At 36.0% G+C, this 22,199-nt stretch overlaps 1 protein-coding gene across 26 annotated transcripts in view; it reads left to right on the forward strand.

The window, feature by feature from the left end:
* PICALM (phosphatidylinositol binding clathrin assembly protein) overlaps positions 1-22,199 on the forward strand; it is a 103,546-nt gene that overhangs the window by 15,602 nt on the left and 65,745 nt on the right. For all 26 annotated transcript variants that reach the window (XM_070625724.1, XM_070625727.1, XM_070625728.1 and 23 more), the window contains exons 2-3: positions 17,592-17,734; positions 21,316-21,391. In XM_070625724.1, the coding sequence (XP_070481825.1) occupies positions 17,615-17,734; positions 21,316-21,391 (196 nt within the window). In that variant the 5' untranslated portion in view covers positions 17,592-17,614. The remainder of the gene's footprint in view (positions 1-17,591; positions 17,735-21,315; positions 21,392-22,199) is intronic.

Genomic DNA, 22,199 nt, shown 5'->3' on the forward strand with positions numbered 1-22,199 from the left:
CCAAATGAGCCTTACCTGGTAAGCCATGGGTAGCAGTTGTAATTAAATTGCTCCCCTAGCTCTCTGCGGAGATGTATTCTTTTGTCGTTTTTTTCACTCATAGCATCCTGTGCATGTTTCTCTCTCCTGAAAACAGACTCAGCTTTTTTCATCTTGGTGTGCCCAATACCTAGAATATAATGCCTGGTGCATAATAGGATCCTGGTAAATATTTAATAAATCTTTGATGAAGATAATGGACTTAGTCTACTGGGCTAGTGAACTATTTAATCAACAGTATTTTGTTGTTTTACTTATTTTTAAATTTTTTTAAATTATTTTTTTTTGAGGAGGATTAGCCCTGAGCTAACATCCACTACCAATCCTCCTCTTTTTGCTGAGAAAGATTGGCCCTGAGCTAACATCTGTGCCCATCTTCTGCTATTTTATATATGGGACGCCTGCCACTGCATAGCTTGCTAAGTGATGTGTAGGTCTGCACCCAGGATCTGAACCCGCGAACCCTGGGCTACTGAAGTAGAGCACATGAACTTAACTCCTGCGCCACTGGGCCAGCCCTTGTTTTATTTTTTAAATAGGAAATTCTTCTTGGATAGAAATAGTCTTTATATTAAAAATAGTAAGATATGATCTTGCTCTTTAGTTAGTTGGTTCACTTGATCAGTTCATGCTATTCATGCCAGGAGTATGGATTTGATACCTGAAAAAGAGTGATGGTGGTGGTGGCTTAACTATTGTCTCAGACTAAATGGTCTACACTGGCTAATTGTCTTGCATTTGTTGGCTGTAGGTCATAATGGGAGATCAGTTGTGGGTATACAGTGGAGCATCACTAATCCATCACCATTTGTTCATATGCATAGTAATGTCATCTTAAAATTATTTGGTTAAGTGATGAATTTATGAATTATTGCCTCAAACCTTATTTTTATCCCTTATTTTAATTTCTTAGAACCATAGAAATCTAAGCATTGTTGTTGTTTCAAAGGTCCTTAATTTATTTGCTTATTGAAAGGACTATATTTCTTCCAAGTATGTTTATATTATGGATATATTTTGTGGATGGGGATTACAGATATCTACTTACTATTGCTAGAACTCTGCAGTAGGGCAAGCCTGCATCTGTTTTTCTGACTATGGCTGCTTACTCATTTTGGCCTGCAACCTTCTGTGTACCTATGACAACCATTAAGAGAAGAGGAAAAAAAATTTGCTTTTACTTGCAGTACATGTACATGTAGCTGGTTTTGAGTTGACTTGTCAAATACAGTGTGAACTTTCTCTTTGGCTGTCTTTTTTACCTTTTGTGACTTGAAATTAAATAAGCAACTTATTGATGTAGTTTAGAATAATCTTTAGTTGTATTCAATACATAATCATACCTAGGGAACTTGTTTTAATAGTCATTGGTACCTTTTATTTTGGTGCATTAATTTTTTTATTGACGTAATATTGGTTTATAGCATTATATAAATTTCAAGTGTACATCATCATTGTTCATCTTCTATATAGACTACATCATGTTCATCACCAAAAGTCCAGTTGCCATCTGTCACCATACAAATGTGCCCTTTTATCCCTTTTCCCCTCCCCCACCTCCCTTCCCCTCTGGTAACCACCAGTCTTGGTTGGTTGGTGTTTTTTTATATTCTACACATGAGTAAAATCATAGGGTATTTGGCTTTCTCCATCTTACTTACTTAGCTTAGCATAATACCCTCAAGGTCTATACTTGTTGCAAATGGCAAGATTTCATCTTTTTTATGACTGAGTGGTATTCCATTGTATACATATACCACGTCGTCTTTATCTGTTCATAATAACTAATTATTAGGGAAATGAAAATCAAAACCACAATGAGATATCACTTCATACCCATCAGAATGGCTGTTATTAAAAGACAAGAAATAACAAGTGTTGGGAGAGGATGTGGAGAAAAGGAAACCCTCATATACTTCTGGTGGGAATATAAACTGGTGCAGCCACTATGGAAAACAGTATAGAGATTCCTCAAAGAACTAAAAATAGAACTACCATATGATCTAGCTGTTCTACTTGTGAGTATTTATTGAAAGACCATGAAAACGCTAATTCAAAAAGATATTTGCACCCTTATGTTCATTGCACCATTATTCACGATAGCCAAGACTTCGAAACAACCTAAGTGCCTACAAGGGATGAATGGTATTTTTTTTAACCGCTGAGTTTCTCTGGCTTCAGATAACATTGGAAAGGGAGGGGCAGGATTTTGGAAAGGTGTAGCCATTTATATTAGGTGACTAGAAAACAAAACCAGTTTCACCAATTGCAATTACTAGCTTTATTTCAGATGAGCTGTCATATGGGAGAATTGGTCTAGTTTTGATTTGTAAGGCCAATGTGAAGATTTGTTGGTAAAATTGAGTAGATTGTTCTGCAATGAATTTGTGTTTAAAAACAGTATATCCAACAGGGTTATAGCATAGCAGCATTTGATCTTTTGGTATGAAACTGGAGGAGAGATCTGGTTTGTTCTTTACATGATCACTTTGTCTTCTGTTTTCGGATCTTGAAGATATAACCACATTATCCTTATTCCCATTTGTACGTTTCTTTTTAGAAGTAAAACCATCTGTTTGACTGAGAAATTAGGATTTAACAGGCAGTAGTTCCTCCTTTATTTTTCTTTTCCGAACATTAGCTTTTGTAACTTTTCTTCACAGTACTGTGTAATTGTGTATTCGTTATCAGGTTTGGAAATTGTGTTAGGTGTTAATTCAATATAAGATTTTAGATTTGGTACAGTATAATTCCTCATTTTCATTCTTCATATTCTTGTAAAATATTGTTTTCAATTGGTGACCTAGAGTGGACCAAGGCATTATTTTTAGGTGACTCCTGCGACACATCCTAGAAACACCTCATAACGTAGTTGAGTGGCAATAAAGAACAACCATAGGTACTGACTTAAAAATTAGTTACAGAGTTGCAGCTGGCAGCTAAGTTAGAAAACTATTTATAGAGCAGCTCAGGAGGCTGAGACACTGCTTGACTAACTCCCTGAAGGTGCTGTGCAGGGAGAAAACTATTTCTTCCTATCAGGAGATGGAAACCTTTTGAGAAGCTTAAGCTGCTTCCTGTCTTGGGGCTTGTAGACATAACCTAGAAGTGCTTTTTCTTTGGCTTTCTTCATCGAGTTATATTTTCCTAACTTAGTCAGTGACCAACCAAGAAGGCATTGTAGCTTTTGATGCTTCCTTTTCTTTTTTAAAAAAACAAAGTTCACTTCTCCTACTGTTACTTAGAATTGAGAACGATTACAATCTCTGTGGCAGATGGCTGGAAAACTGCTTTGTGTGTTCCTCTTATTTTAAATCTGTGTTAAGCCCTACTCACCTAAAATCTGGTGAGTTGATTTAGTTTGTTTTGTAACATTCTTGGCTTTTTTAAGCTTCCCTGTAAATTAAGATTTGCAGTTTCTCAGACACTCTGATGTGGGGATGCCCAAAACTCTTGAAACCTGTTCCTTGTGAACTTGGTTTGAATAATATGATGCCTTCCTTATATCCTGTCAACTTCAGTTCATTGTAGCCAGAATGAAGAAGATGATGCCAATGAGCAGGATATACTATACCAGACAAGAGGTGGTTGGTCTCTCACTAGGAATTAGATTTGTGAGGGCTAAAAAGAGAGAATTGTGAATTTTAGGTTAATGAGAGGTGATGACAAGACTCAAACCAGTTGGAATGAAGAGAGAGAGAATTGAGAGAAAATACGTATATAACTTCGTCTCTCTAGGGGAAAGATTACTGTTTTAAAGAATCTAGTTCCGGTACAATCAATAGTTTGTGGTACTTCAGGTAGGCAAGTATTTAAATCTTTATATTGGAGATGACAGAACATCCCTTGCTTTGTCAAAAGGATATTATAATAATCAGAAGACTTAAGATGTGAAAGAGCGTTGTAAAGTATAAAGAAATCTGCATGTACAAAGATTTTGCCACTCTTAAGATCAAGTGCAAGTAACTGTGGTAACACCCGTTGAAGAATTTGGGTCTTATCAACCTTCTAAAGAATATATGGCTGAAATCATTGACTTTGAGGTAGTTTCATAATACTGTATTGGAAAAGTGATGGAGGAATGGTCTACTAAAATGAGGGAAAACTCATCAATAAAATATGATCTTAAGTAAAATTAACTAATATTTGTAGTGGTGCTTTAAAGTACTCTAAATATGTTGTCTTAAAATATACTGTGAAAATTAATTATTAATATTCCTATTTTTAAAATGGAAACGGAGTGGCTAATCATAATTAACATGCCTGAAGTCATAATGGTAAATAGTGAAGCTGGAATTTGATTCTAGATCCTTTGCTCATTCAGGTGTCACTTCATCTGGTCATGGTACAGCCCTAGCACATGGAAATGGATGACGCCATGCATGAAAGTGGGAGAGCCTAAAGCGGAACTTTAGTGATGATGAAATTAGCATCTTCATCCTTACTGTTTGAAGCAGAGATTGGAAATGAATAGCACTTAGATTATCAAATAAGTGTATGACAGAGAAGAGCTATAATGGGGACAAATGAACTTTAAAGGAATAGAACTGAAAACAGATACCCCTTCTCCCTACCTAGCAACCTCAGTGATTCTGGAAGGTATCCAACATAACAGTGAAAGAAAAAGCTAATTAATCCAATATTTGTCAAGTATAGGGAGGGATGATACTTGAAAAGTCGTAATATTCAAAGTAGTAGCATTTTAGTTGGATAGAAGGCTTATTTGGGGAGCTTTTGTCACCATAGCAAAAAGGGAAATTGGTGAAAGATTGGTACTGTAGATTGAAGGGGAAAAAGTGATTAAATTTTTCCTTGCTGCTTGTCTAGACTATTTAAAATTTATATTACCTTCTCATAACAAACCAAGAGAAGGATACAGTCATGCGCCATATAATGATGTTTTGGTCAATGAGGGACTGCATGTGCGACGGTGTTCCCGTAAGATTATAATGGAGCTGAAAAATTCCTATCACCTACTGATGTCGTAGCCATCATAACATCGTAGTGCAATGCATTACTCATGTGTTTGTGGTGATGCTGGTGTAAACCTGCACTGCAGTCGTATAAAAATATAGCACATACAATTATGTGTAGTACATAATATTTGATGATAATAATAAGTGACTATATTACTGGTTTATATATTTACTCTCCTGTACTTTTTTATCATTACTTTAGAGTGTACTCTTTCTACTTAATAAAAAAAAGTTTACTGTAAAACAGTATGCCATGTTGCATTGGCAGCAGCCTCATACATCTAGTTTTTACCACATCTTTTGACTGCATCATTTTCTCTTGTGCTTGATTTAATCCCAGTGTTTTGCTCATCATAGCCCATAAGCATATTGCTAATTTTGTCAATAAGAGGCCACATCAAGTGATTGACCTGGAAACGAAATTAAATGTGATTAAGGACTTCGAAGGTGGAAAATCAGTCATGGTGATCAGTTGCCAGTCAGTCATGTCCCATTCCACCATAACTGTGCTCTTGAAGAACAAGAACAGTGATGGAAGCCGCTAAAGGATCTGCTTCATTGAAGGCAACAAGACTAATAAAAATTTGAGAAGGACCTATATCAGACATGGAGAACATTCTAATGACCTGAATTGAAGACCAGACACAGAAGCATATCCCTCTCAGCACCATGACAATTGCAGCCAAAGTGAAAAGTTTGTTTGTGACATTGAAAGAAAAGGCTGGACCTGGCTACAATGTTGAACTTACTCCTAGCTCTGGTGGTTTAACCAATTCAAGAGTGATTATTCATTGCGTAATATGAAAGTGAGTGGTGAGCCTGTGAGTGCTGATGTGAAGGCAGCTGAAGAATTTTTGGAAACTCTAGATAAGCTGATTGTGGAGGAAAATTACTTGCCAGAGCAAATATTCAATATGAATGAAACCTCCCTATTCTAGGAACAGACGCCTGAAAGCATTCATTCATAAGGAGGCCTAAGTCAATGCCAGCTTTCAAGGCTTTTAAGGACAGGGTAACAGTCTTGCTTGGGGGCAGTATTGCAGCTATAAATTGAAACCCTTGTGATCTGGCACAGTGAGAACCCCAGGGCCTTCAAGCATACCACTAAGCACATACTGCCAGTATATTACAGGAGCAAGAAGTAGTCATAGATGACCCAGCTCCTCTTCGAAGATGCCCCCCCTGAGTTGATCTGCCAGCATAATGGAGAAGTACTGTTTGGAGTATAACATACCTTTCAAGATTTTGCTTATTGTTGATAATGCTCCCAGATGTCCTCCTCTTATTGGGGATCTTTATCCCAATATCAAAGCAGTGTTTCTCCCTCCAAATACCATGTCTTTGATCCAACAATGGATCAAGGAGTTATTGCAGCTTCTAAAGCCTACTACCTTAGGAGGACCTTTGTCCAGGCTATTGCTGCAATTGAAGAAGACACTGATGGAATTCTGGAAGGATTACAACATCTGTGACTGCATCAAGAGCCTTGCTTGGGCTTGACATGATGTCACCAAGGAGTATATGAATGGCATCTGGAAGAAGACACTCAACAAGTTTGTCCATGACTTCAGAAGATTTGCCGAGGATGAGGAGGTTGCAAAAATCAACAAAGCTGTGGTTGAGATGACAAACAGCTTTAACCTGGATGTGGATGAGTATGACATTGAGCAGCTCTAAGAGGTAATTCCTGAGGAATTGACTAATGAAGAGTTGTCGGAACTGGAACAGGAACGCATAGCTAAGGAAGAGGTAAGAGAAACGGAAACTGCAGGAGAAGAAGAAGAAGAACCATCCCCAAGAAAATTCACAGTGAAGAGTTTAGCAGAAACTTCTGCAGACCTCAACAAGTTCCTTAAAAGGTTTGAAAACATGGACCCTAACACCAAAAGGTTTTCATTAACAGAGAGGAATGTTCTTGGTGCATTATCTGCTTACATGCAAATCTGTGATGACAAAAAGAAACAAATGAAGCAAACCACCATGGACATATTTCTGAAAAGAGTGACATCAATAAGAGCCTCAGGCAGGTCCTTAAGGAGGTATTCCAGAAGAGGACATTGTTATAGGAGATGACAGCTGCATGTGTGTTACTGCCTCTCAAGACCTTCTAGTGGGACAAGATGTGGAGATGGAAGACAGTGATGTTGATGAGTCTGACCCTGTGTCGTCCTAGGCTAATGTTTGTGTTTCTGTCTCAGTTTTTAACGTAAAAGCTTAAAAAGTATAAAAAAAATAGAAAAAAGTTATAGAATAGGATAAAGAAAATGTTTTTGTACAACTGTACAGTGTATTTGTGTTTTAAACTGTTATTACAAAGGAGTCAAAAAGTTAAAAAAATTAAAAAGTTTATGACCTAAAAATGTTACAGTAAGCTAAGGGTAATTTATTATTGAAGAAAGAAAAAAATATTTTTATAAATTTAGTGTAGCCTAAGTGTACAGTATTTATAAAGTCTCCAGTAGTGTATGGTAATGCCCTAGGCCTTTGCATTTAGTCACCACCCACTCACTGATTCACCCAGAGCAACTTCCAGTCCTGCACACTCCATTCACGGTAAGTGCCCTATACAGGTGTACCATTTTTTATCTTTTATATCATATTTTTACTGTACTTTTCTATGTTTAGATATGTTTAGATACACAAATATTTACCTTTGTGTTACAGTTGCTTACAGTGTTCAGTATAGTAATATGATGTACAAATTTGCAGCCTAGGAGCAATAGGCTGTACCCTATAGCCTAGATGTATAGTAGGCTAAACCATCTAGGTTTGTATAAGTACACTCTGATGTTTGCACAACGATGAAATTGCCTAGTGACACATTTTTCAGAACATATCCTTGTCATTAAGTGATGACTGTACATTGTCTTAGAAATTTAAGGGACTCTTCAGATATCCATCCACATATAGAATGTGGATTTTGGAAATATGTGATATTATCTACCTAAATATAGATAGATACTTGCATGAAAGAATCAACTGTTTTTATTCTTAGTCTTTTATTATTAATGTTATTGTAGTTGGTAACTTAGAAGCAGGGGAATGAAATTATCAGTTTTTTTTTTTAACGCTGAGAAATAGGCAAACATGGATGGTATGGAATTTTATAAGAACAGTTGTATGGTTATGAAAGGTGTGAGGATGGAGATGTTTTTTGTTGAAGTACTCCTAGTGATTATTTCTTCTTGTAGAAACTTAAAGGCTTAAGTGTAAACTTATTAGGAAAATGATTGACTTTATTTTATGGTGATTAATTGCTCACGTTTTCCACTTATAGAGCCTTATTTCCAAATTTAAAGCCATGTAGGCAGGGTATTATTTGGTGCTTACTGTTCCTGGCTACATCTGTCTTTACTGTTTACAGCGGGTTGAAAAAATTTTTCAGAAATGACTTTCACTTGTTACTCAGTGGTTTAGAAGGGTCTCTTGATGGCTCCTTGCCACAGGTCTGGCAGTTAATGAACTATAGAGGATGACTGGTGTGTAGTTTTGACTCACTTAAGGTAAACAGATTGCTTTGATTTAGTTGTGCAGTGTGTGAATGAATAAGATTCCCACTGTCTCTACTTACTGTCTACATAAAACTAAAGGCTTTGCAGAATCAACAAGAGAAGATTGTGTTCAACATGACTTGTTTGACAAGGGTGAAACAGACATGTGTGGTGTAGAATGAATGGGATGTCTCCATACTTCCCCACTATGGGGAAGATGGTAATTCATCATGGTGGTCAGTTTCATAGGCCTCCAGGCCACTGCTGACACACTGCCATTGTTACTGTAATTTTCAAAAGTCTCTTTATCCCAGACTCCTGATTATCATGTATAAATAGCAACCTCCCCGAAACACTTGCCCCATCTTTCTTAAGGGCTAAGAAACTCTTAGCACTTAGCACCATTGGACATATATTTGTTCATTTGTTTACTGATTGTCTTTCTCCACTGGTACGTAAACTTCTTGATGGCAGGAACTTTGTCCATTATTGTGTATTTCTAACTCTTAAGACTTACTTGGCATAGTATAGCATGCAGTGAATATTATAGAAGAAAAGGAATTTCTGTTTGTTCATCCTGAGGTTTGCAAAGCTGTGGGAAGATGGATTATAAAGATTCTCTTGTTCTAATTGCATCAGGAACGTGAATGGTGTTTTCTGGGTGAGGTAGACTCTGGCAGAGGCTAACCGCAATCCATTAGTCTCTTTGACTAGGCAGAATTTAAGTTGTTAAGAGAAGCCATGAAAATTCTTTTGGATTCCTACTTTTTAGTTATGGGCTTGGCTGTTAGAGAATAACATTAACCTACCTCTGGGAAGGACTTTTTGCCTGTTATTCTCTCTTCTCCCCCCTGGGTTTTACGAGTGGAGAAATGGGCTTTCGTTTCATCTGTAAATATTTATGCCATCATATCAACCCATGTACAAGGCACCATGTTGCACATTGTGGAAGATATAAGAAAACAGAAGATTCTTGAATTTATTTATTTATTTATTTTTTAAAGATTTTATTTTTTTCATTTTTCTCCCCAAAGCCCCCTAGTACATAGTTGTATATTCTTCGTTGTGGGTCCTCCTAGTTGTGGCATGTGGGACGCTGCCTCAGCGTGGTTTGATGAGCAGTGCCATGTCCGCGCCCAGGATTCGAACCGATGAAACACTGGGCCGCCTGCAGCGGAGCGCGCGAACTTAACCACTCGGCCACGGGGCCAGCCCCCTGATTCTTGAATTTATTTTAATAAAGTAAAGAATAAGTCTTGATTGCTTAAAACAAAAATGGGACGGTCAGGCTACAGTTCAGATTATACTCCTGTTTTTTAAGCGTGAGATATTTTTTGGACATAGAGGGGAAAATTTCTAATATCTTGAACGCCTCAGAAAACTTCAGATTGATTTTCAGAGAAGAAATTTGATAATCATTTGCATAGAGGTTTTTGTTGAAGTTAGGAGATTAAATGATTTTCTCAGGGTGAAAAAAATAGAACCAGAGATTAATGTTAAGAAGTACTTAACACCAAAGTGCTTGGGGTGAGGGGACAAAATGGATAGAATGGAAGGATGTTTGTGTTTTAGGAATGCTGGGGAAGAACCAGAAAAGAGCACTCATAGAGAGAAAAATGCAAATACACCAGGAGTAGGTGGTGGTAGTGTATTAATTCCTTAGCTACATGTAGACTTTTATTAGGTCAGTTATAACTAGGGTGACATATAATTTATATTCCAAACTGGGTCACTTTTGAGAGTGAAAGGGTATGCTATCTGAATGGAGCACTGGGACAACAGGTGTAAACCAGGACTGTTCCAGGAAAACCAGGACACTTGATCACCCCCTACTAGTAACATACTTCTCTCCAGACTTAGTCCCAGTTCCTTTAAACCTCTCCAGATAATTTCTTTTCCTTTAGAGTACTCTGATCTGCACTAGAGCCCCTCAAGCATTAGTTCCTTTTTCCTGGTCCTATTGAAATGAAAGAATTCTTTTCATTTTTTCTGCCTCCCCTCCCCCTGGACTGTTTGGTTTACACCATTGGTGGAGGTAAGTACAGTAATTACAATGCATTGTTAGTTGACATTCTAATTTGCTTAAGAAATCAGGTTTTGTGTGTTTCTGATCCAGTATTAGATTGTTTTTGAGTATCCTGGTTGTATCTAATGAACTATTAGTAAGTTCTTAGCATGTAATATATAAAAAGAGAATTTATTTGTAAATTTACGTGATATTTAATATGTTTTCTTTCCTACAGGTAGGATTGTAATTCTGAAACCTCACATCTTCAAAGAAGGGAAATAGGGCACCTTGTGTTTATACCATCAAAATGTTATTTTTTTATATTGGAGCACTGTAATGATTTCATTTTGTTTTACTATTCAGTTTAATAAACTTTTTAATTCTTATATTAAGTGATACATTTTTATTATATTTAAATAACTTTTTATCCTCTTAAATTTTCTGGTAAATTAAAATTAACATAGAAGTAATAGTTACTTTTGAGGTAGTGCTTACCAAAATACGGTTCTCCTCACCCCTAAGATCCTTATTTTGAATCTGGGATGGGACTAGGGTGTCTGAGTTTGGAAATCACCATTTTGGAGTACTACAATGGACTCCGAAACAATCTCAAAATTAAGTAGTTTGTTTTATAGATAAGCCTGAACCTCTCTCTTCTTGCCAGATCCTATTGTAGTCTGCCATCCAGTGGTAGGAATTCAGAATACACCAGAACACCAAGGAGAAACTCTAGGTTTTCAGAGTTTTTTATATTAAGAATGCTTACATAGTAGGCTAAAACGTTTTGATAATAGGAAAAAAGAAGAACAACCCTTTCACTTGAAAACATAAGTCAGTGACAGTGAATTCTGAGAGTATTCCAAGAGTGTGTGTTTTTCTATAGAGCATTTTCATAACTTAAACTTTCTTCTGCTCTTGTTCTAAGATTTTATGTGTTTATAAGAGATTTGTGGGTGAAGAGGCAAATGCATAAATAATAGATAATTTTAAGAGACAGTAGGTTGGGCTGATTTGGAAAAGATTCTTTGTGTGTTGATGAAAATTTTAGGGCAATTACATAATGATTCCATTAACTAAAACAATTCCTTTTGCACTTTTAAAATTAAAGTATGGACAATTCAGCAAACTTGCTTTGTGTTCAGCTATGACCTAAAAGGCTAAATTTCAGCTAGATATTAATGTAGAGTACCTTAGGGGTAGCTTTGTTTACCTAGCTCCATCTGAATTCTTTCTTCTTTTAGGTATTCCCTCTTTAGTTCCACTTTTTTTTCTGCTACAGATAAGAAAGAGGTCAGTCCTTTCTTGTTGCTTTTTGAAGTGTTCTGAAGACACTCACCATTTGAGAATTGTGTGGTATATCCCTAGGAATACTTCCTAAATCTATGTTATTTTTTATTTTATGAGAAAGATTGTCCCTGAGCTAACATCTGTTACCAATCTTCCTCTTTTTGCTTAGGAAGATTGTCCCTAAGCTAACATTTGTGCCAGTCTTTCTCTATTTTATCTGTGGGATGCCACCACAGCATGGCTTGATGAACAATGTAAAGGTCTACACCCAGGATCTGAACTCGTGAACCCTGGGCCACCAAAGTGGAGCACATGAACTCAACCAGTACTCCACTGGGCCAGCCTTGTCATTTTTTTTTTAATACTTTGAATGCCCCCTTCTCTCCTCTTTCAGATTAACTCAATCCTTGTTACTTGTACTGAGCATTGTATTCTGAGAGTCTTTTCCCAGTTTTTACCTTAACATCCAATTAGTGTGTTGATTAGATTTATTTCTTAAGGTATAAATCAGTTTGTGAAGACTTTTTTTTGGATTAATTCTAATGGAAATTATGTAAAAGTATAATATGTTTCTTACAGAGAACCCCACAAACTTTAAAGATACAATTGTAACAGTTACATCTTAATTTGGAACATAATTTGTGACACCTTACACAAAAATTCAATGGAGTAAGATAGAAGACTGTTCATTCTCTTTCTCAGACATTTGACACTTGGGACAAGGGCAGATGTGCCTCTGTGTGTGTATTTCATTTGGCTTAAGACTGATTTCAACTTGCATGTTTTCTAAATGCTTTAAAATTTTTGCTAAATGAAAAAAATGTTGCTGATACTTTATATCAACAAATTAGAAACTATTTTCTTATTCTCTGATTACTGTTTCTTGGTGAATATTTGTTCCTCTTATTTGTACTCCTACCCAGGAAAAATTTCAGAGGTCTGATCAGTGAAGCAACAATTGATGAACCACTTAATTTGCCTTCCAAATTGAATATAGCTTCAATTTTCTAGATGATTGAAGAAATCAGTCTTTGTTACTAAAATCAGTTCTGAAGGCAATTGCAAAAAGAGTATCTTTTGATGTAACGTTTTTGAAAGAGATAGTAGCATTTGGCTAAATGATTATGATGTATTGTGGTTTTTAAAAAAAACTAATAGTTGTTTTTAGCCAAGCTCATTTATTAGAAAATCTACTTTGGTATCAGCATAATTTTGATATAGCCTAGTGTGAGTGTCTGTTTAGATGGAAACTCGACGTCTCGACATTCTGCTGATGGTGCCTGCCACTGGCTGGGTTGCCTGACTTGCTGTAGAAGTGAACCATAAGTGCTCTGAGTTTCTAAAGTTGGTGAACTCTGCCTAGGCAAGTCTATACAGGCTTGTGGCTGATGAATGAAGCCATCGGGTAACTGGTTACTTGTAAATTATTTTTACTTGGCTGAACATTTTCCCCTGAATGTGAAAATGCTGTTTTGCATTTCACTACTTTTCTTACTGTTTTTGTTTTAAATTAGAAGTTTAAGATTCACGTTAAATTGGCTATTTGGGTATCCACTTGGTATATGTGTCCAAGTACCCTTATCTTTTATGAAAAATTAATTCTATTCATAAATCTTCTCACTTAGTAGTGAGCTCCTGTGCTCTTATTACCTATGGCCAAGTGCCTTACTTGTGTTAATACAATTAACATTTACTTTATCTACCCGAGACATTGTTTGTTGGGGGAAGCGGGGCATATTAAATAATAAAAGTGAGAGCATTTTTTTTCTATAGTAGGGATTGGTTCCTTCCACTGTCTCTTTGGAAAAATGCTCTTCATTTCCATGGTAGGCCTGTTTTCTTCCTGCCCTTAAATACAAGAAATCCTCATGAATTCTCACCTATACCTAAAGCAAAGAACCTATATGCCATGTAGTAGTTATTTTTTTGAGTGTGAGGTTTAGAAATTGTTAATAATGTAACATTCAAGAAGGTATTTCAGTTTTTATATTCTTAAGGTAAATAACTAAAAGAAAATACAACATGTGTTTCTACTTTGGAACCCTTTTGCTTGGTAAAGGAAATTTAGTACCAAGTTTGTGCTTTTTAAAGAAATGAGGTCTCCTGAATTGAGAATGGGAAAAGCAATAGCCATCAAGATTTCTGTGATATGCTTGACTTTTGTTTGGAACGAGTTGCTTTTGGTTAATCAGAGGTGGGGAAAACATTTTCCTTCCTGAGTTATTGGAGCTCAGACTTGGAAGCATTTTCAAGTTACTACTGGAGTAGAAACATTGTATACAGGAAAAACTACTGTGTGGTGAAGATGACTGGTCAACTTCAATTACTATAGGGAGGTATATTTTGCAGAGTTTCTGTAACTATTCAGTATTTTTTCCTCCAAGTAATATTTGTATAACTTTGGCTTTGCATTTGGTCTACTTTGGGTTCATAATCTCTTCATAATCTCTACTCTGGATTCATGATCTCAGCATGAATTCTTATTTCATTTTACCTATTATATGTACAGTGTTATATTTTAGCCTCTGGAGTTATCCTTCAGTTTTTATTTGATCATTTCTAAAGCATGCTAGAGTTTTCATAAACATTGCAATAGACAAGCACTATAAAAGATCCCTTTTAAGTTTAAATTTGAGAATTTTCACATGTAATGGGGTCTGATTTGTATTTCAACCTTTTGGGAATAGCGAGTTTTGCAAATACTTATGGATTGTTATTTGGTCTATGTAAAAAACACTCTTTTGGATGCTTTTTAAAAAGTCATGTTAAGACTGTGCATATGCATACTAAAATAAATTTATTTATTCAAAAAGTATGAGTGACCACTGTATGCGAGGCACTATTCTAGGCCTTTGGGGATATAGCAGGGTACAAAACAGAGCCCTGCCCACATGGAACTTAGGTTTAATTGGGAGAGAAAGACGTTAAACAAATAAGGTGTTAGGTGATGATAAGTGTTTTGGAGAGAAATAAAGCAGAGTAAGGGTAGTGAGGGTTTGGAGGTAGAGGAGTGCCTTAAGCCTTTGTTAATTTTTATGAACACTCAGAGACGTTCATCTGATAAGGTGACATTTAAGCAAAGATCTATGGGAATAAAGCAGGGGAGCAAGGAGTGTAGATTCTAGGAGAAGAGTATTCTAGGCAGAGGGAACAGCAAGTGCTGAGCACCTGAGGTATGAGTACTTACTTGTGAGAGGCATTGCAAAGGAGGTGTCAGTATAACTGAAGCAATGGGATGCAGAGGGGAGAGCTGATCACAAAGGGAATATGGCATGGATAGAATGTACCTATTCTAATATTATATATAAAATACTATAGTTGGTGAAACTGACATCTATACCTTTGGCTTCATTTAAGATCTGAGTTTCTGACAAATCTAGCAATTTACTTACCTTCGCGATGAAGAGTGTGCAAATTGCTAACAAAAATGTTTGCAGACTCCTTTTAAGGTCTCTCAGTCCAGTAGAAGAGAATGATTTGGAAGCAAATAATTATAGTGTAGAATAACTCTGGAATTTAGAATTATATGTCAGCTTTAGTAATTGTGTGGAGGGTACCTTAGTTTGTGAGGGGAAAACTTCATTCGTTTTGAAGAATGGGCAAGAGACCTCAAATGAGGTGTTAGAAGTGAAGAGGCCAGTCAGTCCAGCATTTCTTAGTGGGGACAATTTTGGGTGGGGCAGTTTTTAACTGTGGAGTGCTGATTGTGCATTGCAATTGTGCATTGCAGGACCGTTACTCATCCTTAACATTAAATGCCAGTAAAACCCTTCTGAGAGCCTGATAATCTCCCTCCCCAATTTCCAAGTGCTCCCAGAAATGGTTATCCCCTGGTTAAGAAATAAATAGGACCTGAACTCTAGCTTTGACAGTGATAGTGGAATGGAGAGAAGGTGGAATTGCTGGAGGTTTAGGAGACTTGGTTACTGATTGGCTCTAGGTCGTGTATATAAACACACACATAAAGGAGCACCTTTGGGGCAATATCATAGCGAGAAGTTTTGTGACAGGTTCAATTTTGAAAACGAAAAAAGTAAGATTCTGAAGAGTGAAATGATTATTGATAACTGTGAGGAAGTAACTATTACATTTAAGAACTGAATAGTTTATCAAGACAGTTTCTGGAAGGACATAGAAAAACATAGATGTATAAAGATAAATAGAGTAAAAAAAAAGAAGCTAGGACTATAACTTCTATTTATAATTAAGTTCAGAGGTTGACCACTGTGCTTGAAGTTTTAAAGGATGTAAAATGAGCAAAACATAGATAGGCCTTGCCCTCACTAGATTTTATTTTGAGAGGCAGAGAAAACTTAGCTTTGGGAATAAGGCAAATACAATATATTCAGTGCCATAGGATAGGTAGAAAGTGTACTATTCAAGAAGATTCAGAGAAGGCAGAGATCAAATTCTATTTTTTACTATCAGAAATTGAATCATACCCAAGTTGAATGTACTATTTAATTTTTGTTGCAAGTAGTCTGAATTGTGAAAGTCTTGTGTCATTCTCCTGTTCCATGGGCTGTGTCCAACTGTTTGTGCTTTGTTCTTTAAGCATTGTTGGCCAGGGTGACTGCTTATCTAAAATGCTCTTGCTTATCAAATGTTACTTTGTATAATGATTGGACCTAATAGATATTTTTGAAAGATGGTAAGCAGATAAGTGGTCATAGTTACATTGATGTTTCTTGCTAGCAATCAAGGCCAAAGTTAGGTCACTTGAATTCACATGTAATCATTATGCACTGAAGATTAAAAGTCAACAAACTGCTAGTGAGTCATGAATAACTTTAATTTTTTTTCCCTTTGTGGTAGTTGTAACTGGGATATTTATACATTTTGTTTTACATGCTTTAAAAAAACTAATTTCTTGATCTTCCTCTCTATTAATTCTCTAAATCGGATCATATTTTGTATTTTCTTCATTGAATTTGCCAGTAATATATCTTAAAAAGATTGGAGGTGAAACTCTGAGATCTATTAAGAGCTTTTTTTTCAGTTTTGGTGCTGAAACAATTGTATATTACACTGTTTTATAGTAATGCTTTCCAGTTTGAAATATAAAATTGAAACTTACATTGTTTTAACTGTTTTCAGAGTAATATTGAGTAGAGTTCTTGAATCATTTCTTATTTGGAAATCCATGGAATAAGAACTTCATTTTCAGTTTTGTTTGTCAGTGTTAGCTAGTTGATATCAATTCATATCTGAGCTAGCTCAGAACTGAAGGGAGAGAAGCATGAGAATTATTTTCTATTAACAAACTGAGATCCTACGCACTCACGAACCACGTATCTGCTCTGTTGTCTTGCAGTTAGTACAAGCACAGCATTCTAGGGAGGATGTTAATAAAAGAAGTTTGACCTTCAGTTTGTTCATGCTTCCATATGTATGATTTTCTTTTCGAAGTTTGTTGAAAAGATAGGGATGAATAATACTGATATTGCAACTCTGAAAGTTTATGGATAGTAAGAGAACTGAAAAGTTCCTCGGTACCTTGAAACAATTTCTTTTGAGATAAATAAAATACTTGAGGGTGAATTACTTCGTGAGGGAGTTTGATTTGCTTTTTGGTATTTTTGATCATTTATGTGATCCTAATCAATACTCTGTTTACCTTTCAGGTAGATCATAGTGGTCTCAATTGTTCTCATGAGAAATTTTTAACTTCTCCAAAAGTATCTATTGTAGCCGTACTCTGTTAGATCTTTTCCCTGTTGTATGCAAATCTGGCATTAACAACAAATTAAAGCCAGAGAGTAAACTAATACTTTTCTTTTCCTATTGCAGACTTGATTCAGTGCACAAATGAAATGAATGTGAACATCCCACAGTTGGCAGACAGTTTATTTGAAAGAACTACTAACAGTAGTTGGGTGGTGGTCTTCAAATCTCTCATTACAACTCATCATTTGATGGTGTATGGAAATGAGGTAAGCAGAATGTTTGGTTAACAAGTATATGGGTGTATTGACTGATTATTCAGCTTGCTTCTCCCACTGAAACCTCAGGAATGGCTTCAACAACTGAATATATTAATATAGGTAAAAAGGGCAAGATGCCTAAGCAGAAATATATTTGTAGACCCTGCAGTTTGAGGAAAGATGACTTGTAGGCCAGAAATCAGAAAGCGAGTCACTGCACAGAGGACTTTACTAATGGGATCAAGAAGCAAAGATTAATGCCTAGAGGTGGGTTCTATAAGCAGCACTGATCTTTGCAGGCCTTGTTTGTCTATATCCATTTGCTTTTTTTATTAGAGCCCAATCAGATTTCCGTCTGATCTCATATAGTTGACTGTGGAAGCACTTTGCCTAGTTCAAGGCTGTGATATTGAGGACTAAGATGGCATTTTGCTGAGAGGGACCGATTGAAGAATACCTTCTTCAGCAGAGAGGTGTGTCTGAAGTCTTCGTTGCCCAAAAGGGGAACAAATAAGACGTGTAAGCTTTTGCAGTTTACTGTTTAGAGGGAATCATCTTGTTTTCCATGATAGACTAGCAACTAATATTTGAGTTCTCACCTTATATGATTTCCTCAGCCCAGTATACTTACTTGTAAAATTATGTTAAAAGAACATTTGAATGGAAACTAGGTGAATCTACATTGGTGTATGCCTTAGAAAAATGCTGCCCACTGCGCTGGGAGATAGCTCTTATAGAAATGGGGAGGGACTTTAGTCATTGGTATTAGACTGCTGAGCATAATGACTTTCTGACATCCATCGCTTTACTCATTATTTTGGGTTTTTCAGTCATGAGACTCTGTTGTCATCTTTGACAGATACCAGTAGAGTGTCATTAAAGTTCAGAATTAAAACAGAAATTTAACCACAACTTTATCATTGTAACAGATCTGTTTGCACATTTTGGTGTTCCCGTCTAGTCCTTGTCCAAAAGTATTTTTTATAGCTATAATCATAATCCGGATAAAATATTATATTTAGTTTTTTAATATAATGTCACACCATAAGCATTTCCATGTTCTGTATTCTTTATATTTATTTTCTTAGCTGTTCCCCTTGCTGGAAGTTTAGTTTTCTGATTATTCACTGTTAGAGCACCACATTGATGATTTTATTTGTAGTTTGTAAGTTTCAAAGATTATTTCCAGAAGTATTATCTGAAATCAGATTACTTTAGGACATAACGTTACATGTTACTCAGTTACTTTCTAATTCATTGTAACCAGTGTACAGTCATTACAAATGTTTGGATATGCTAGCTTCAGTGTAACTTGAAGCATTTTGATCTTAACTAGGATAATAGTTTCTACTTTTATCAGGACTGTGTTTACTTAAGATCATCATCATTCATTCGAAAGAATTTCAGGCTTATATGTATTTTTCACCTTCATTAAAATTTAATGTAGTTTATTCTTTAAAAAGAAAAAGCCACAAATATAACCAACCTACAGTGCTAGATAAAGAGGTAAACTATCAGTGGTAGCTTTCAGAAGTTGTAAATAAGGTGATAATACTGGAAGCAAAACCTTGATAAAAGCAAAGAAACACAAAGTTGACTGTCATTCCTTACTCTTGACTGACAGGAGGAAAAACATAGCATTTCAGTGTGGTTTTTAGATAAACTCATGTTTAATTTTCCTTAAGCAGCTAAGATAAATCTGACACTCTGCTCATTTTTTGTGCTAGTTTCTGCAACCCTCAGGTTTTCACATTGGCAGGTGTTATTAGTCTGTGAGAGAGTATGCCTAGGATTTCACTCCGCTGTGGTGATGGGAATACCATAGAACAGTGGTTTTCAAAGAGGCAAGGGAGGAGACTGATCCCCTTCCCCTAAGGAGACATTTGTCACAACTGAAGGGGATGCTCCTGGTGCCTAGAAGCAGAGATGCTTCTAAATATCTTATAATGCACAGGACAGGCCCCACAACAAAGAATTATCCAAGCTTAATGAAAATCATAGAGTCTAATGTTGTCTTAGATATTTTAACACTTTTTTTGAAACAGGTTTTTCTATAGGATAAATGATGAAAAATGAGTCTTTGATTTACAAATTGTTTTTCAAAATCCTGGTTTGTTAGTGAGGTGTGATCTCAGATGAACAAGATTGAGTCAGGGTATTGATGGTGTACTTCCTAATTGATAGTAACCTGTGCATACATTTAAAAAAATTCTAAGCAGTGGTAAAATTAAAGGGAGTTTCTTTAAAGATCTGTTTTAGTTGTTGCATGTAAAGGGAAGTGAAGGTAGTGTTCTATGGTAAGCACTTTGGAGAGCATTTTGACAGTATTTTGAGAAGATGAACTTTTACATACATGCTGACTCAGCAATTCAACCTTAAGTATATATCATGACAAACTCTTGTATGTTTGCACATGGAGACTATGTACACAGATGTCAATGAAACATTGTTAATAATAGTGAAATTGGAAAGAACTTAAATATCCATAAAGAAATGGATACATAATGATATAGTAGTTCATTGAAATACTAGAGTAGTTCATTGAAATACTAGAATATCATTTAAAATGAATGAAGTAGATGTACATAAATTAACTTGATAATTCTTGGGGAAAAAAATTAAGTATGTTGGCAAAGAAGTGCACTGTGATATTTCTGTAAATTTAAAATAGAAAACAAAATTATGTACAGTTTTAAGATACTTATATATGTAGTAAAATTGTAAAAACCAGTTTGAGAGTGATATATACTTACTTCAGAAAAGTAAGTGCCTGTTGGGGGGGGGGCATGGGATTTAAGATGTGTGTCTTCAATATAGTCTGTAATATTTTGATTCTATAAGAAGATCTAAAGTGAATATGGTAATATGTTTAATCCGGACAGTGGGTAAGAGGATGTCTATACTAGCATTCTCTTGTATGATTACAAGTATTTTGTTTTAAAAAAAAAATAAAGTCATGAAAATTTGGGTCACCAGGTAACTATTTAAAGATGCCGCCTAAGTAGCTGCAGCCCAAATATGCTGCAATAAAGGCAGAATTACAAGTTCCAGTTTAAAAGTGCCTATTTCCTTTTATTTTTTATTTATTGATTTATTTTTTTGGTGAGGAAGATTCACTCTGAGCTAATGTCTGTTACCAATCTTCCTCTTTTTTGCTTGAGGAAGGTTAGCCTTGAGCTAACATCTATGCCAGCCTTCATTTATTTTGTATGTAGGTTGCCACCTTAGCATGCCTTGATGAGTGGTGTAGGTCCACACCCAGGATCCAAACCTGTGAACCCCAGGTCGCTGAAGCCAAGTGTGCTGGACTTAACCACTCCCCCATGGGCCAGCCCCCTGTTTGGTTTTATTTTGACTTTAATAACATAGATGTGGACATTAGGCTTTAATACATTCTTGTATGAGGCTAGTGAAAAAAATGTCATATGTTTTTAGGTTTGGTAACTAGTTAATAGGACGACTGAGGATGAGAAATTTAAATAGATAAGCTTAGTGGAATGTGTTAAATGCAAGTTTTCCTCCTAATTCTCAAATCAGAGTTTGTTAGATGGCAGTACCTTGATGTAATTATTTGTTTGTTTGTTTTCCAGCGTTTTATTCAGTATTTGGCTTCAAGAAACACGTTGTTTAACTTAAGCAATTTTTTGGATAAAAGTGGATTGCAAGGTAAAGACAACTTATTCATTATAGAAAATCAAGAGTGACCCCATGTGATAATTACTGCAGAGTTGAACTCTGTCTTTTAGAACATGTGCTGTAGAAGAAGCTTGTATTTTAGTGAAGGTTGTAGGGAAGAAAAACTGTCTTTTAATGTGAAGATTATGATTGACTTAATTATTTGACACCCAAAGCTCTTTGAGAAGCGGTATAGGGTAGTGGTTTGAGAACATGGATAGAATTGGACTGCCTGGGTTTGAATCCCAGCTCTACCACTTACCAGGTGCATGAAACTGAGCAACTTTCTTCACCTCCAGCTCTTCACGTTCACCTCTGCATCTGTAAAATCAAGAATAATGATAGCACCAGCCTTATAAGGTTGTCATGAGGCTTAACCTAGTTAATAAATGTAAATGCTTAGAACAATGCCTGGCACACAGGAAATGCTATTTAAGTATCCTCTTTCATTGTTATTATTGTTATTATTTTTTTATCTTTTATTCCAAGAAATGTAGTTGGGAATATAATTCATTTTAGTAGCAAAGGTAAGTACAGTGTGTTAATTAGATGAATTGCTTATTGATACTCACACCTGTTATTTTATTTATTTTACTTTTTTTTTTTTTAAAGATTTTACTTTTCCTTTTTCTCCCCAAAGCCCCCCGGTACATAGTTGTATATTCTTCATTGTGGGTCCTTCTAGTTGTGGCATGTGGGATGCCGCCTCAGCGTGGTTTGATGAGCAGTGCCATGTCCACACCCAGGATTCGAACCAACGAAACACTGGGCCGCCTGCAGCGGAGCACAGGAACTTAAC

Source organism: Equus przewalskii, chromosome 6 (genome assembly GCF_037783145.1).
Source record: "Equus przewalskii isolate Varuska chromosome 6, EquPr2, whole genome shotgun sequence".
NCBI lineage: Eukaryota > Metazoa > Chordata > Mammalia > Perissodactyla > Equidae > Equus > Equus przewalskii.